At 41.0% G+C, this 17,939-nt stretch overlaps 1 protein-coding gene across 3 annotated transcripts in view; it reads left to right on the forward strand.

Annotated features, from left to right (window-relative positions):
* LOC113021218 (myosin-10) overlaps window positions 1-17,939 on the forward strand; it is a 67,376-nt gene that overhangs the window by 41,886 nt on the left and 7,551 nt on the right. For all 3 annotated transcript variants that reach the window (XM_026165735.2, XM_026165738.2, XM_026165736.2), the window contains 23 exons: window positions 2,125-2,217; window positions 4,255-4,318; window positions 4,818-4,916; window positions 6,181-6,324; window positions 6,438-6,533; window positions 6,709-6,827; window positions 7,908-8,060; window positions 8,247-8,420; window positions 8,506-8,679; window positions 9,984-10,098; window positions 12,626-12,819; window positions 13,171-13,292; window positions 14,051-14,120; window positions 14,281-14,441; window positions 14,524-14,632; window positions 14,746-14,877; window positions 14,972-15,178; window positions 15,333-15,470; window positions 15,565-15,688; window positions 15,801-15,972; window positions 17,001-17,213; window positions 17,288-17,432; window positions 17,527-17,733. In XM_026165735.2, the coding sequence (XP_026021520.2) occupies window positions 2,125-2,217; window positions 4,255-4,318; window positions 4,818-4,916; window positions 6,181-6,324; window positions 6,438-6,533; window positions 6,709-6,827; window positions 7,908-8,060; window positions 8,247-8,420; window positions 8,506-8,679; window positions 9,984-10,098; window positions 12,626-12,819; window positions 13,171-13,292; window positions 14,051-14,120; window positions 14,281-14,441; window positions 14,524-14,632; window positions 14,746-14,877; window positions 14,972-15,178; window positions 15,333-15,470; window positions 15,565-15,688; window positions 15,801-15,972; window positions 17,001-17,213; window positions 17,288-17,432; window positions 17,527-17,733 (3,225 nt within the window). The remainder of the gene's footprint in view (window positions 1-2,124; window positions 2,218-4,254; window positions 4,319-4,817; window positions 4,917-6,180; window positions 6,325-6,437; window positions 6,534-6,708; window positions 6,828-7,907; window positions 8,061-8,246; window positions 8,421-8,505; window positions 8,680-9,983; window positions 10,099-12,625; window positions 12,820-13,170; window positions 13,293-14,050; window positions 14,121-14,280; window positions 14,442-14,523; window positions 14,633-14,745; window positions 14,878-14,971; window positions 15,179-15,332; window positions 15,471-15,564; window positions 15,689-15,800; window positions 15,973-17,000; window positions 17,214-17,287; window positions 17,433-17,526; window positions 17,734-17,939) is intronic.

Below are 17,939 nucleotides of genomic sequence, written 5' to 3' on the forward strand. Positions count from 1 at the left end.
CATATGAAGATTCAAGCAGTTCATGATATTTGTATGTTTTTGCACATATTATATTTCCATGTGTCGCCCATATGTCTGCTCAGAGGGTTTAAACTTTAGTATTAACTCTACTCGAGCTCAGTATTTTTGTTCATAAACCTTTTTTCTCCTTTTTGGTATCATATGGAGCGACAAGCTTAAAAGATGGTCCGCTAGAAATGCTTTTTTTTCCACATTTTGACTTATTTGTCTCATTCTGCTCATAATTTTTGCAACACTGAGACTGCTTTTTGTGGAATATAGGATAGAGGATCAGGTTGCTCTTGTTCAGTCACCCAGCTCAGATCTTTTTTGATTTACCTTATTTGTTCTGTTTTACTCTTTGCTTCCTCCATCCGTGCTATAAGATAAAGTACTATTACCTCTTTGTCTTTGAAATATCTTTGTGGGGCATTTTGTTTAAATTAGGTAATGTCGCTAAGATGCAGACAGGAAATGAGGAGAGACATGCGGCAAGTGAACATGGGTCATGAGTCAAGCCGTGCCTGTTAAAGTTATGTGGTATCCGCCTTTAAACAGTAAGCTGCTGGCTCCCTGTTGTCTCTCTTTGCGTCGGTTTCATTTTTCTATTTAAAGTAGACCTACTGTGCTTGTCCTTGTTTTCAGTAGATTGCTCGAGTGGTGAATGGTCATAGTTTCTAACGAGGTCAGCAATTTCATAAGTAATGGCTTTGAGCCAAAGGCTCAGGCGTCTGACTGCTCTTGGTTTTATTCACTTTTTTCAAACACCGGGCTCTGTATGATGTCACGGAGCTGGGATGTCCTGAATTTGGTCATCTCAGGCACACGGCTCTAGCTGTGAGCGCAGAAGCCCCACCCAGTTGGCTTCATTAAAAATTAAATTAAATTATTTGAAATAAGTGGTCAAAAATTAATTTAATTATAAATTCAATTAGTTGAAAATTCTAAATTTTATTAATTAATTGTAAGATATGAGTTTGAGGTTCTTTTTTCCTTCTTTTTTGTGATTTTCTTTTTCAAAACTTTTCATTTTTATGTCAAAAATCAACTTCAGTGCACTTACTATGAGGTTATGGTTTAGGCTGGGCTCTTAGATGCCTTAAAGTCACGATCTGTAACATAGCCTGATTGCTGATTGGCTGGCAAAAATCCATGTCGTTCCAAGACCTCATGGAAAGGGGAGAGAGGCCAGGTTGGATGTCTGCTGAATTTAGTGAATGTGGTTTGCTAGAAATCATGTTTGGTAGACAAAGTAAAATAGAAAAGCTACTCTACTAGAGTCCAAGAATGAAATTATGGCTCTTGAAATAAGCATAATAACTTCAGTTTAAGAAAAAAGATGGCTACAGGTGGACCCATATTTTCTTTATATGCCATTATAGGCCATTACTGACCAGCTTACAACAAGAGCCAGCTTGGCAGCAAATTAGAGTTAAGGCATAACTTAATCTGTTCCCCATGAGTTATCAAAGTCCAGAGGAATATCCTCAGTAGATTTTAACAACTCTCTGATTTGCAGTAGAGGCTATTTTTGGACTGTCATGCCCTGGATATAGGAGGTTATCTCATTTCTCCGGGAGTAAAAGGTTTCATAGGAATGTCTTTTTCCAAAACTGAGAGGAAGCCATCATTATCACAGTGTTGGCAGACTTTTCAGACATACGTTACAGGGTATATTATAACAACGAGAGGAATGCGAAGGCCGGAGGAAGCATCTCATTCATCAACCCAAGATAATCACTCACTTTGGGATATGTGACGAAACACCGTCTCTGTAGTGCCTTTGTGGTTTCACAAGTTCTCTAAAACCGTTTGGTTGTTTTGGCCCCCTAAAATCCTTTCGAGTTCCCCAGAGAAAATTCACATTGTACTGCAATTGACTAAAGTAAAGCCAGCAGAGTCATGGTAAAGAGCTTGTGAGTGGACTTGGTTGTCTAAAGACTGGTTTAGCATATTGACTTTGCTACATTTTCTCTCTCTGCTTTTCGAGAAGATTTGATTTTGCCTTGCCAATTTGTGGATATTTTGGAAGACACAAAAAAATAGCGATAACAAGAAAATATTCAGTTGCATAATGCACACGTTTGACAGCTAGTTGGCTTACCTCCCTTTCTTTCTCCACAGGGTGAGTTGGAACGCCAGCTCCTGCAAGCCAACCCCATCCTTGAATCTTTTGGCAATGCCAAGACGGTGAAAAATGACAACTCATCTCGCTTTGTGAGTTCACATTTCTTGTTTAAATGATCATTTTCCAGATTTAAACACATGAGCAAGAACAGATATCCAGAAGGGAAAAACATTGAGTCTGTTATGAGGTTATAAAAACATTGTGTCTTCATGTTAAACAGCTTTAGCATGCAATGTTTGATCCCACTCTAGGTTTGACATATATTTAGTTACAGAATCTATTCAAAATGTTTCATGCAAAAACATCAAACATTTGAATCTTCCTTTTTTCCCCCCCTGAGATAAATTGCTCTTATTTGGAGGTAAAACTAACCATTTCTGGTCTTTCCGACATACTCTCGGTCATGAGTGTTCCTCAAGACGTCATTTAAACATTTCTGCAGGATTGTCAGAACAAGCCACAGTACTCATTCAATCAGTTACAGCACTTTGCAAACATTTTGAGTCATTTATTTTTATTTTGCTTCAACTAAGTGGTCTCAAGCAATAGTTCTCTGGGCTTTCTAACGGTCTTTCAAAGGTTTTCTTTTGACATTGACTTCAGTCCAGTCCTTGTACCTGATCATTTAGGAGGAATGTTTTTGTTTGCTGAGCTACTTAACGCTCACCTGTAAATCATTCAAGCATAAAAGAGTCACCTAACTCCACGTGGGATGAGCCAATGTTGAGTCTGCACAATTTCAAATTATATCTTTAGGCACTTTGATATTAATAGCAGCTTTTGGTTAAAAATGCCATCAGCATGTACAGAGGAGGTGAAGGGAGAAGTACATCAGTGAGTGTGTGTAGCCATCTGTAAAGCACAGTGGAGGCTCTGTTGTGGTTTCACCATCCAGTACCGTCTGGAAAGTGGCACTGGCTTTATTTTTCAGCATGACAATAATCCCAAACACAGTGCCAATGCAGTAAAAGCATACTTGGATAGAAAAAGACAAAATGTAACTGTATTAGTCAACAAGAGCTTTAAATGTCAGTCAAGAAGCCTGCAGAACTGTCCCTGAAACTTCAGGAGTAAATTACGGCAATAGAAATTACAAAGAAGCTGCCTAAGAGAGTTGAGGTTGTGTTGAAGAATAAATGTAGTCATGCCAAAACTGACTCTGCATATTGCTAGAATTTTACACATTCTGGCTTAAGACTTTTGCACAATACTGTACTGCTTCTCAATTTGACAGTATATAAAGGTCCAGTGACTTTACAGACTTGTACTGTGTTGAAAGCAATATGTAAACATTACTAGATCCAGATTGTTCAGAAAATTTACCAAAGAGCACATTCACACATGTTCAGGCTCTGTCAGGTTAAATGGGAGGGGTGCATTTCTGAATGAGGTTTTTGTGAGATTTTGACAGGCATGGTGGGTGGAATATTCTTACCTTTGCAGAGTACTGCAAAGTTTTCTTCATATTCCCCCATCTAGATGAGAGCAGTCCCGGTCTTCTAATCCAACGCACAAAACTGTTTAATACATTTTTGGGGCTTTTTGGTTTGACTAATGCAACTTTGGAAGATTTTATAAAAATAAAAAGGTTGTTTCGTAAGTGGACTGATGTCATGCTTCTAATATTCGCTTATTTCAGATCATGTTGAGATGAGTTGCAGTAATCGCAACAATTTTCACTCTAAACATTTGACATTTTTTTGTGACTAAGTAAACCATGTGGTCAAGATTAACCACTATGGAGCCTGGGTCCTCGTGAATCACCCTCTGTCTGGGATGCAGAGCAGTGAATACCAGAAGACAGATGGGCACAAATATTCATGCACGCTTGCTCACAATCACTGTCAGGAAACCGCACACATGCCTGAGATTCTTTCTGACCTGTCAACCTGGTATTTCCTAATATAGACATTTTGTTCTTCACCACATTTCTGTCATCTGCAAGGACCTACAAGGTGGTACTTAAAACGCAGCTGTGCCCAGAGGGAGAAAAAATAAAGAGAGGACAGCTGCAAATACACATATACATAATAACGTATAAACACTCATGCATCACAGGCTTCGTGATTATCTGCGGAGTTCAACAAATGTCTTAATTTCTCTTAACAGTGTTTTGTTTCTTGCAGGGAAAGTTCATCAGAATCAACTTTGACGTCACAGGCTACATTGTTGGGGCCAATATTGAAACCTGTATCCTTATTATTTGCAAGGACTAAAGAAGCAAAGGCATAAATCAATGTTTAAAAATAAAACGACACAGAGCAGGGCTAAAGGAGAGGATGCTCACTGGGATAAGAGAGCAGTGAAGGTTGTATGTATCACCAGAGCTTGGGCTTAGCCACAAGAATGTAATTTCCCAGAATAAACACGAGGACACTGAGCTATAGAGAAGCAACACTGTTATTGTTACTCCTCATTTTTATGTGTTGTTATTCACGGTGAGAAATCAAATACACAAGTCAAATTTTTTAGGTGAAATTTGTGTGTTCTAACACAAAAAAAAGTTAAAGATAGTTTCCCAACTTATTCATAGGCCTCCACTGGAAACAAAGGATTACCAAAAATTGCAAGAGGTAAACCTTTCCAGTCAAACTGCATGTGGCAAAACAGGAGCTTCCTCATTAGTGGGACCACAGAGTCATATTTTAGTTTTGTGATTTCCTTGTCAGGACTTAACTTTTGTTCTCAGATCTTCTGGAGAAGTCAAGAGCGATTAGACAGGCCAAAGATGAGAGGACCTTTCACATTTTCTATCGGCTGCTGGCAGGGGCTGGAGAGCATCTTCGAAGTGAGTGTCTGTGCACTGCTTTCAAAGCACGGGCAGTGAGAGTGAACTGATTTAATTGGCAAGCTGTTAAAATTGTAGACAAACAAGGAGTTTGTCAGAGTTTCATTCTAAGTCTGACTTCATTTAATATATATTTATATGTATACAAATGAACTTGCTATTCAGCTGGATCATTGTGCTGTTCCTGGCTTTTCCCCCTTAGATTAAGAGATGAAATCTTTGTTTTATTCTGATCGCCTTGTTCTTCTGTCTCCTACTGAACAAAGATTACAGCCACAGTCTGACACATAAATTGTGTCAGAACTGGGACCTCGCAGTAAATATTTAAAAAACTAATATAAACAGATTCACCATAAATAATCAAATCACTTAACACAGGATAAGCTGTACCTGCCTTGATACTGCAATAAGAGCATTAGGAAGCTCAAGATATTAGTGAATGTCATAAAAATAAAACATCTGAGACAAATGTTAGAACTTTCAAATTCCAAGTAAAATCTTCTTTAACTCTTTTCCGCTTGAAAGCCAACTATGAGTAACCCTTGAAGCTCTTTTCTGAACTGAGAGCTTCTGTCATATTTTACGCCTGCTTATATAACAGAATGACTGGGTATCAGAAGTTAACGAAGATGCCCACGCAGCTACTCTTGGAAAAACACGGAAACTATTCTAATACCAAAGCTTCAAAACTTGCCATTAAGTGTAGAGTGGAGGTCACCACATGTGTTTATGGGGAAAAGAGATGAAATGTTTGATAGTATCATCCTGCCCTGGATCACCATCCAATAGAATTTCCATGCAGAGTTCTGCAGATGCATTTTAGATGTACACAGTAAAACACCAACAAATGCCTATTGTGCAAAATTAAGCAGATACCCACTGATCATTAATATTCAGAAAGGAGCACTTAGATGTTTTTAATCACCTTAAGTCCAGCCCCAACACGCTCACTGCTCCAGAGCCCTCCAAACTCCAGAAAAAACAATTAAAGTTGCTTTTACCATCATCCTTAATTTAACCTCCTAAGACCTGAACTCTTCCAGAGCATGCATTTTTGATTTCTCTTTGATATTTGGGCATATTGGGGCCCAATTAATGTAAAAACAAAGAATTACCAGATTTTGTTTTTACCTTATTTTTGTTTTTAAGAAAAATGAGAGCCACGTATGAGGATATTCGTTTAAAATTTTGATAGAACAGTGGCGTATAAGGAAAATATGTTCTACGGTATAAAGAACAACTCTTTTTTCCTTTCCTTCTTTAGCGGATCTGCTCCTCGAAGGCTTTAACAACTACCGTTTCCTGTCAAATGGTAACATTCCCATTCCGGGCCAGCAGGACAAGGAGAATTTCCAGGAGACGATGGAGGCCATGCACATCATGAGCTTCTCCCATGACGAGATTGTCTGTGAGTTATAGTTCCATCTGTGCTCCATTCCTTTGGAAATCCAGGTTCAGACACTGCTTTTCCTCAGGCATTGTCTGGCACTCAGTAAGGTTTTTATCTCCTGTTTTTGTCAGGCATGTTGAAGGTGGTCTCTGCAGTGCTGCAGTTTGGAAACATTGTTTTTAAAAAGGAGAGAAACACCGATCAAGCTTCAATGCCTGAGAATACAGGTAAACGACATCCAGTCGAAATAAACAAACATAACTCTTCTCACAGTTTCTGATTTTAAAAAGCTTTTAAATACAGCAGGTTTATGTAAAAATAAAACTTTCACTGTATTCTTTATGATTTGATTTCTGTTGTATATAAATTAGTGGCATGGTTTGTTTTCCCTACTTCTCCCAGCGGCACAGAAGCTCTGCCACCTGCTTGGAATGAATGTTATGGAGTTTACCAGAGCTATCCTCACCCCGAGGATCAAAGTGGGGCGAGACTATGTGCAGAAGGCACAGACCAAAGAACAGGTAAGGTGCCATCTATGGCCAGGTCTTACTAGCCTACCAGGAAGTCCACCTGGAGGATATATTTGTAGTTCTAGCCTTGTAGTGTATGGACTAGATCAGCGGTCCCCAACCCCCGGGTCTCCGACCGGTACCGGTCCGTGAGTTGTTTGGTACCGGGCCGCAAGAGTTGAGGCTCAGGTGTGAAATGTATGGTTTTCAGGGTTTTTATCGGTTTTCAGCGTTATTTTGTTATCGTCTTTATCGTTAACTCTGTTTTCCTGGGTCTTTTCACGTGTGTTATGAATAAATCTTCTTTTTTTCAGTACTAGTACTGGTTTTATTTTGTTGTATTTATCCGCGACACCTTAAAGGCCGGTCCGTGAAAATATTATCGGGCACAAACCGGTCCGTGGCGCAAAAAAGGTTGGGGACCGCTGGGCTAGATCACCAGACCAAAGCAAAATGGAGAAGATGCAGACATCCACACAGAGCTTCACGTTTAACCTCTGATGACATTTTTGTCACTTTGTCCCAAGCGGACCGTTGCATCTTCCCAGAAGATTAGTGTAAAACTGTGAGAATAATTAAGCAAATCTTCTCATTATTTAATTGAATGTCAGGAAATCATGACAGATTTTCTTAAAAATGTTTTAAATCTCAAACTTTTCAAGTAGTTTTTATTGCACGAGCAGCATTGTTAAAATCCTCAGAGCTGGAAACCAAAGTCTGGAAACGTTTTAGATTCCCGATTACAAAAAATCCAAATCAGTAATCAGTTTAGTTGAATTTTAAATTGTTTTTATAAGAACTTAATAAACTAAATGTTTTATAATAGCTATGTTTGTATTCCGTTTTTGTCTTTTTGTTTGCAGCTGAAAAGGTTAATTTCCAGAGTGCTTAAGGGTACACTTCGTTTTTGCGAACTCAAACCATATGTTTGAACTGGTCCACCAGCTGGCTAATGGATTGTCCTAATTGTGGCCCACTGTTTGACGTCATGCCCCAACACTCCAAACTAAAACAACAACACGAGTCTGTGTGTGTCTCATGTATAATTCATGTTGCTCTCCGCACTTTTCTGCTCTCTTTGTTTTACCTCAGGCTGACTTTGCTGTTGAAGCCTTGGCTAAGGCGACGTATGAGCGGCTGTTCCGCTGGCTGGTCCATCGCATCAACAAGGCGCTGGATAGGACCAAACGGCAGGGGGCGTCCTTCATTGGCATCCTGGACATTGCTGGCTTTGAGATCTTTGAGGTGCTCGTGGTGCTTTTAATAGTGACAGATGCTTTTCTACAACATACAAAGTGACGTCTGGCAGATGTAGTTTTGTTCCCTTGTAAGAGTATAAAACCAGACAGGACAGATGATCCAGCGAAAGGATAAATCACATGTAAAAAAAATATGCCAAAGATTTCCTTCTGCTATTCACTTTCCTACCAGCTGAACTCATTTGAGCAGCTGTGCATCAACTACACCAACGAGAAGCTGCAGCAGCTCTTCAACCACACCATGTTCATCCTGGAGCAAGAGGAGTACCAGAGGGAGGGCATCGAGTGGAGCTTCATCGACTTCGGCCTTGACCTGCAGCCCTGCATCGACCTCATCGAGAGACCGGTCAGTGTGCTTGTGTGCATGTATGACAGTGTGTATACGTGTCTGCTTTTAAATACACGGTTATTCGCTAAATATATCTCCTCAGAATAACCCCCCTGGCATTCTCGCCCTGCTGGATGAGGAGTGCTGGTTTCCCAAGGCCACTGACAAGACGTTTGTAGACAAAGTGCTGCAGGAGCTGGGCACACATAGCAAGTTTCAGAAGCCACGTCAACTCAAAGACAAAGCTGACTTCTGCATCATCCACTATGCAGGAAGGGTACGTATATCAGGCTTGGAAGACAAAAATCAAAACGAAAGCAATTATCTTTGTTTCCTTTATAGCTTTAAATCTTTCTGGGAGCTCTGTGCATTCCTTGTCCAACGACTTTGCTGCTTTTCTCTGTGGCACAGACTTGTGGTTGCGTAGTTTAACCAGGTCATTGCATTAAAACAATAGCGCTGTTGTTGTGCTGCTGCCGCTGCTGTTGGAACCCCACATCTGGTTCACATTGGTGTGAGATTGAGTGCCTGATGCCTTGCGGTTGCATAACTGAGATGTGAACTTTCACCTTTGTGTGGTATTCTGCCATCTGTACGGAAAAAATGATCCTCCGCGGCATTCCAAAGGGGGCGCTTGACATCTGATATCACAGCTACCCTGATGTGTTGAATACTATTTACCTGCTTCTTTTTCTGAATTGCACATATTTTTACAAGCTCATTGAAGACCACCAGTCAGTTTAACATTAGTCCGTATGAGAAACGGGTGATTCAGATAAATATTTCACATCCAGCTCACAAAACTGGATCCAACACTAAATCTGAACTTGGGCAAACAAATCCTCTGTGACAGAGTGATACCGAAGAGGAAAATAAGTACAAACATAGCAAGTTTGCTTTTCCTGGACTTTGATTAAACCCATATGCGGCTCTTACATTCTTCATGTTAGGTTGCCGGGCGTGTAATTTGCTTGTTATGTTCCACTCTCGTCCAGCACTGTTCGTAGTATGTCACATTTCTGAAAAACACATACAGGTCATTATCCTGTTTCAGACACTTAATCCAACCCAACTGTGCCGCCGCGATTCTTCACTGTGCTGCCAGTCAAATATAATATCCAACTGTGAATCTCATCATATACAGTATTATATCAGTTTGTGGTTTGAAATAGACTCACACAGCACATCTGGTGCTGCCTGTAAGTTAAAACAACTGCTGCGTGGTATCTGGAAACAGCGCCAGACCTAGCTGTCACTTAAGACAGGTGAAGCAACAGAGCAGAGGCAGTTAATCAGAGCCTGAAAACCATTCCTCTGAGAGTGGATTTTTCACACATGTTCTTTTTATTATTTATACAGTTACACTGGGGTATAAGATAAAAGACAGGAAAGAGAATGAATGGCCTAGAGCCAAATTTGCATAAATAAAGCCTGATTTGATGCTGTTTTTCCTGTGTGGGTTTTAGGTGGAGGTCACAGCCCTCATGGTGTTCTCATCTTTGATTTTTGTTTTTTGCACATATAAAAACACATGAAAGCATTTTTTGTGCTTAAACAATGGCGATCACTGTTTTTGCTTAGGTGGACTATAAAGCTGATGAATGGCTTATGAAGAACATGGATCCTCTGAATGACAATGTAGCCACGCTGTTGCACCAATCAACTGACAAGTTTGTGGCCGAGCTCTGGAAAGATGGTAAGTCATTTAGAAGTTTGTAGTGGCCTGAAAAAGCCCACTGAGTCTTCACCTGTGTGTATTTATATGTATTTTCCTGCTCTCTGCACCATTTCAGACTGACATTACACACCACAAGTTCCAATGTGACATGCTATAACTGAGTGAATGTCATATTTCATGGAGGGAAGTATACTTCCTCTCCTCTCACACTTTCTCTCAGAGCTAGAGGTGTGTTTTATGGTTTTACTAATGAGGGGAAAGGCTTTGCCAGCAGAAACATTAAGGGTAAGTGAGTTAAACCACAGCCCACTCCGTTCAGTCGAATGAGCTGAATGACATTTGGTGCTAAAACTGCCAATTATACCAGTAAACACCTTATTAGTTTTTCAGGTGCTAACTGAAAACATTAACATTGTTGTTCTGATTTTGTGGAATTAACAATCTGATTAATGAGAAGCTTAATAACATGGTAATAACACTGATATTTACTCTTCTGTCTTCTTTAATAACAGCTAATCAGTGTTGTGAAAGTGTGTGTGCGTGCGTGCGTGCGTGCGTGCGTTGCATCCTTGCTGTCTTTCTTTTTCTCTCTTACTGTCCTGTCTTCTGTCTGTGTCTCTGTTGCTGTAGACATTCAGACGTTTCAGAGAGCCTCTTTCTATGACAATGTGTCTGGGCTCCATGAAGCTCCAGGTGAATGATAGTAACACTTAACCTTTGTAAACCACTGGCTGCTTCTCCTGCTCTGCACTGGCGGTCTCATTGGTTTCCTGTCCTGTCATGACTGCACCGTGCATCTGTCCAAAAAGTTCTCCTCCAGCTTTGCATGGCTTTAAAACCTCTCATACGTATTTCTATTGGTGCTGGTGGTTTACTGCCACTCTTAATACATCTATTGTTTGTGAAGTCTTCTTTTACAAATTGTGAAAATCTTAAACACTAAATCGGAGTGTGCCTGATCAGGGGGATGCATTTTAAAGTTGATTCAGGCTCTAGTGTACAAATGAAGGATTAAAAAAAAAAAAAAGCTCACTGAATTAATGGGCTGCATATTCAGAATCAGGGTCAACAATTCAAAAGGAAAAACAACTACATCCTGTCAATCCTTATTACTCATAGGAGGCTGTGATTAACAATCTACTGTTTAACAAAAAGTGTTTAGTTTACTTAGACATTAAGCAAATATGATGAAAACTAACAAGAAATAGCTCTTCAACATGAGGGTTTTATTATTATTTTTTTGAAATAGCACAGAAAGAGAAAACGCCAAACCCAACGACCCCCTTTGAGTAAGCGCTCGGCGACAGTGGGAGGGGTAAACTAACTTTTAACAGGAAGAAACTTCCAGCAGAACCAGGCTCAGGGAGGGGCAGCGATTTGCTGTGACCACTTGGGGGTGACGAAGAAAGTGAGAAAAGGATTAATAATAACTAATGATTAAATGCAGAGAGAGGTAAAAAAGAAACAGCCACAAGTAAGCCAGCATCCTGAGAACAAAGTGATGTTTTATAAAAATTCATGAATTTGTGGCGAAATCTTTTTTTGTTTCATTTTGTTTGTTTACATTTTTAATATGATTTCTAGCACTGATAATTCCTCTGGTGATGTTTATACCACAGTTTGTAAACATGTGAATAAAGATGTTTAAATGGGGTCTGTTTCTGAAGTTTTATGCAACCTTTGGTGATCATGTGCACATAGTGCCTAATCTAAAAGCGGAGTGAAGAACAGAAACTGCTAGTAAGTAACTACAGATGTAAGAAAATGTTTCTTAAAAATCTGCTTTGCAAATGTCTTATGCAGAAGGAAGTGTGTGTGGGATTCATCCAGCAGAAATATTGTGTAGCATTTATGAGCACCTTGATCTTTTTGTTTATTATATGGAATTTCCCTTTCTTAGATGACATCAGCGTGCCACCACATATTTAAATTTTGGTTTACTAAACCACCGAGCTACACCCAGAGCAAGAAATGTGATTGCATATTGATTTATTTTGGCCAAATTTACAGAAAAAATTTGCAGAAAATTATAAAAGACATTCATATCCAGATCTTACCCGACAGAAAAAAAGGAATAGCGATCCTAGTTTTTCTTATTCTCTACCACACCCCCATTTTTTAGCTATATTTTCATGTGTGTACGGCGTTTAGAAGATCATCTGAAAAACATTACTCCTGCTTTGTGGACTCAAATCCATTAGATTAAAAGCTTTAAAAGCATTTAAGAGTAAAAGACAATTAAGTAGTGTGCTAACTGAGATGGTCATCGCTCACAGCTGGTCTGGTAACAGTGTTGTCTGTCTTCATGCTGTACTATAAAAATAGAAAAGAGCAAACCCAGCTGAGTTTAACACGTCAGCCATTATTGGCAGCGTCTCATGATAAACATTCACATTAGATTTAAAATACACATCAAAGAAAAATTGCCGGCTTTTCTCTTTTCTTTTCATGTAAATAGCAGATCATATCAATCATATCTGCATCTGTGGTTTCCTCCTTTAATCTAGTTATCTGTAATCCTCTTTAACTAATTTTTCTTTACCAGTTGACCGGATAGTGGGACTGGACCAGGTTGCGGGCATGAATGAGACAGCGTTTGGTGCTGCCTACAAGACCAAGAAGGGCATGTTTCGCACCGTGGGGCAGCTGTACAAGGAGCAACTGTCTAAGCTCATGGCCACACTGAGGAACACCAACCCCAACTTTGTCCGCTGCATCATCCCCAACCATGAAAAAAGGGTGAGTCTTAAAATCTAACCATCAGCAAAATGTCCTGCTTCAGCGTAGATTCTGAGTTCGTCACTACAAACAAATGTGCAAATTCTGTGGGAATTTTAAATGCCTTCACTTATTTATGCTTGCACTGAGATGGGAAACATTTGCACTGATCGTCGTGAGTACAGGCAAGAAGCACTGATGTCTTTGGCTGAGAGGATGACACGTGCAGTGTCATGGAAACAGATCTCATTAAACCCTTTTTTTTTTTTTTTTTTTTTAAAGGGCTATTTATACAGAAGCTTTACATAATGTTTTTCATGGTCTCATGTTTTTTTGTTGATCTCATTATTTTTCCTCTTCCTGCTTTGCCAGGCTGGTAAACTGGACCCCCACCTGGTTCTGGACCAGCTGAGGTGTAATGGTGTGCTTGAGGGGATCCGTATCTGCAGACAGGGCTTCCCCAACCGCATCGTCTTCCAGGAGTTTAGACAAAGGTCATTTTTAATCTATGTCTCAGTTTGTCACCTTAATGTTTTCCTACTAAGGTTTGGAATAAGCTAAATGTATTTATTACTTTGGGGAAAAAACGTGTAAGGCTCTTTTTGGAATTAAACTTGTCATATATGAATCCATCCATCTGTGCATTTTCTTAAACGCTAATCCAGTTCAAGGTTTTGGGGGTGCTGGAGTCTATCCCAGCTGTCACTGGGTCAGAGGTGGGGTACACGCTGAACTGGTTGCCATTCTGTCACAGGGTTAATACAGAGAGACAGACAGCTATAAAAAGTGTGATTTACATGTTAAAATACACACTCACTGGACATTTTATTAGGTACAGCTTGTTAGTAATGAGCGGGAGTACCTTTTGTCTTCAGAACAGCCTTAATTCTTCATCAAGGTGCTGGAAACATCTGTATTGACGTGATAGTATCGCACAGCTGCAGATTTGTCGGCTGCACATCCATGACATGCATCTTCAGTTCCACCACATCCAAAAGATGCTCTACTGGACTGAGATCTGGTGACTGTGGAGGCCTCTGCTCAAATAAGTCACGTTATTCTTGGGCTGATTAAATATTTGTATTAACGAGAAGTTGAACAGATGTAACTAAAAAAAGGGATTCATGTGTGCAGCTTCTACCTGACGGGAAACAAAGGACTCGGTCCTGTCTTTCATTCTGTTTTATATAATATTAGCAAGGACATTTTGTCACTCAGTGATGGTGCTTGTTTCTTTCTGCTTTTTAACAAGGTATGAGATCCTCACTCCTAACGCCATTCCCAAGGGCTTCATGGATGGCAAGCAGGCCTGTGAGAGAATGGTAAGGACCCGTCCAAACTCCGGTGATTTATCTTTACATGGAGGAGTCTAAGAAGTAAAGGTCACCTTGTTATTAAAATGATTATAAATAAATTATGAATAGACAACAGTATTATTTCCGTTTCAACCACATCTTCACCTCATCTCCCTCTAAATGATAGATTCAAGCCCTAGAGCTGGATGGCAACCTTTTCCGAATTGGCCAGAGTAAGATCTTCTTCAGGGCCGGAGTCCTCGCCCACTTAGAGGAAGAGAGGGACCTGAAAATCACGGACATCATCATTTACTTCCAGGCTGTTTGTCGAGGATATCTGGCACGCAAGTAAGTATAAACAGAGTTGTTTCTATATATTTGATCACAAAAATCTCACTGTTGTCTCTCTTTTCTTCTCTGTTTGCTTCAGGGCCTTCGCTAAGAAACAACAGCAGCTCAGTGCGCTAAAGGTTCTCCAGAGAAACTGTGCCGCTTACTTAAAGCTGCGTCACTGGCAGTGGTGGAGACTCTTCACTAAGGTGTGTAACTCTCATTTCTCGGTGCTGATAATTATTAAGAGTTTGTAGTAGTCAGTGTTGTGCAAAAGCAGAGTCCCTCTGGTTTTGCTGCTACTGTTCATTTGTACCCACAGGTGAAGCCCCTGCTGCAGGTGACCAGGCAGGAAGAAGAGTTGCAGGCTAAGGATGAAGAGCTGGTCAAAGTGAAGGAGAAGCAGATGAAGGTGGAGGGAGAACTGGTGGAGATGGAGAGAAAACATCAGCAGGTTGGTTACAACTACAGCAATAACATCAAATGTTCGCTTTAATGTTGAACTCTCTGAGGTGCACAATCGACACAGTAACATTATCGATGTGTAGCTAATGGAAGAGAAGAACATCTTAGCCGAGCAGCTGCAAGCGGAGACAGAGCTGTTCGCAGAGGCCGAGGAGATGAGAGCTCGTCTTGCTTCCAAAAAACAAGAGCTGGAGGAGATCCTCCACGACCTGGAGTCCAGGCTGGAGGAAGAAGAAGAGCGGAGCCAAGAGCTGCAGAACGAGAAGAAAAAGATGCAGTCCCATATCCAGGTATCAGGGCATTAATGCTGGGAGAAATAGATTCTTTGTCTCTCAATTACTTATGTAACAGCTGGGAATGTTAAAAAAACAAGTATATTTTAAAATATAACTGACTTACTCAGTGCAAAATATGTTTGCTCATTATGTTTGTTGCTGTGCGTAGGACCTGGAAGAACAGTTGGATGAGGAGGAGGCTGCCAGGCAGAAGCTGCAGCTGGAGAAAGTGACGACTGAAGCTAAAATGAAGAAATACGAAGAGGACATTTTGCTGCTGGAGGACCAGAACTCCAAGTTCCTCAAGGTGAGAGGAAGATGCCTCTAAAAGGGTGGACGCATTCATGTTTGAGTTGGGAAGTTAGCTGTGCATTAAGGGGTCTGTCTCTTTTCATGTTTAGGAAAAGAAGCTGCTTGAGGACAGAATCAATGAGGTGACCTCGATGCTAGCTGAAGAGGAAGAGAAGGCCAAGAACCTGGGCAAGGTCAAAAACAAGCAGGAAATGATGATGGTCGACCTGGAGGGTAAACAAGTATAAAATAGCATACGGAGAATAGTAAACTATCGCTTCTACAGCACAGTTGTTAAAAGAACTGTCTTATATTAAACTGATGTTTTATTGTGTTTTATAATCAGAGAGGCTGAAAAAAGAGGAGAAGACCCGACAGGAGCTAGAGAAGGCTAAGAGGAAGCTGGATGGGGAGACGTCCGACTTTCAGGACCAGATATCAGAGCTTCAGTCCCAGATAGAAGAACTTAAAATGCAGCTGAGCAAGAAAGACGACGAGCAGCAGATGATGCAGGCGAGGTAGGAGATGGTAGCCCGACTACGGAGGAGAATGAGTCCTGATCAGTTCAACAGACTGAGCTAAATATGGGCTTCAGAGTCATAGAAATTCTAAAGTGATTAGAGCAGGAGTGAGATAAGTGTTGCATAGCATTACGAAGCAGTCAGCGCACTGGAAACATTCACACTAGCCATTTTATATGGAGCGTTTTATTAGACTTGCAGGCCGGTTGTACAACAGTGCTCGTATTGTTAGAGTTCACTTTTTGTTGTTCTGCTTGGTGACCCGGCGCCGGCTGATATTTACTACGTGACTCTCACGGCACTGGAATGTGTTTGGAGTGTGCGATTGTTATTTGTGAGGCATTATTGATCATTTATAAGTGTGAGATCATACTACATTCATACATTTCTTTTAATTAGAATCAACAGTGATCCTGCCTCTGCTGCCACCCACTGGACCAGTGGTTTCATTACATGCACGACATTTTTGGAGAAGCAAATCTGAACAAGCACTGGCACTTATTGAGTTCGTGGCTCAAGAGTTGGGAGTTCGCCTTGTAATCGTAAGGTTGCCGGTTCGAGCCCCGGCTTGGACAGTCTCGGTCGTTGTGTCCTTGGGCAAGACACTTCACCCGTTGCCTACTGGTGGTGGTCAGAGGGCCCGGTGGCGCCAGTGTCCGGCAGCCTCGCCTCTGTCAGTGCGCCCCAGGGTGGCTGTGGCTACAATGTAGCTTGCCATCACCTGTGTGTGAATGTGTGTGTGAATGGGTGGATGACTGGATATGTAAAGTGCTTTGGGGTCCTTAGGGACTAGTAAAGCGCTATATAAATACAGGCCATTTACCATTTACTTTTATTCAAGTCTAAACTGTCTTACATTCAACCAATGGTTTTTCTGTTTTATAATTAGACGGGCTGAAGGAAGAAGAGAGGAAATGACTGAAAAAGTTTCTAGTGCTTATTTTTAGTGGAACATTGAGGTTGTCCTATATCTCCAGAGGCATTGTGTTTTTTTTATTATAGCCACTTTTATACTTTGATTTCAGGAGCGAGGAAGAAGTCAGCCATAAGAACAATGCTCTGAAGCAGATTCGGGAGCTGCAGGCGCAGCTGTCTGAGCTGCAGGAGGACCTCGAGTCCGAAAAACAGGCCAGGAACAAGGCTGAGAAACTCAAGAGGGACTTGAGTGAAGAGCTTGAGGCCTTGAAGACTGAACTGGAGGACACCCTCGACACAACTGCAGCCCAGCAGGAGCTTAGGTACTGTATGCTACATTTCTCATCCATATTTTAAAGAGTGGTGCATTTAGGAGAGCTTGTTATGTTCTCTGTAGGACCAAGCGTGAACAGGAGGTTGCAGAGCTGAAGAAAGCCATTGAGGAGGAGACTAAAAACCACGAGGCTCAGATCCAGGAGATGCGACAGAGGCATGCCACAGCCCTAGAAGAGCTGTCCGAACAGCTCGAACAGGCAAAGAGGGTAACTGACCTTTTTCCAATCAGCAGATTCACAAGTTACTATAGGTGCTACTCTGTCATTTATACTACTAATGTTTATTATGGATTATACGTAGTTCAAGGCTAACCTGGAAAAGACCAAACAGAGCCAAGAGACTGCCAACAAGGAGTTGGCCAGCGAGGTCAAGAGCCTGCAGCAGGCAAAGCAAGAGTCCGAACACAAGAGGAAGAAGCTGGAGGCTCAGCTGCAAGAATTCATGGCCAGGGTCACTGAAGGAGAGAGGGCTAAGGGAGAACTGGCTGAGCGCTCACACAAACTGCAGGTGAGGTGGTGTTGGGTGGTGGTGAAACTGGTTTAAGGTACCAGAGCAGAGGAAAAACACATTTTTATTAAATGTGCTAGCTTATCAAAAATATCTGGATTCTTCTAGAAGTAAAATCCTCTTGTTCGTGTACATAAGCTTAAAGTAAATGAACTGGTTCTTCTTTAGTGCTTTCTATCTATCATTCACACTCCGAAGGATACTTT

The sequence above is a fragment of the Astatotilapia calliptera genome, chromosome 4 (assembly GCF_964374335.1).
Source record: "Astatotilapia calliptera chromosome 4, fAstCal68.1, whole genome shotgun sequence".
NCBI lineage: Eukaryota > Metazoa > Chordata > Actinopteri > Cichliformes > Cichlidae > Astatotilapia > Astatotilapia calliptera.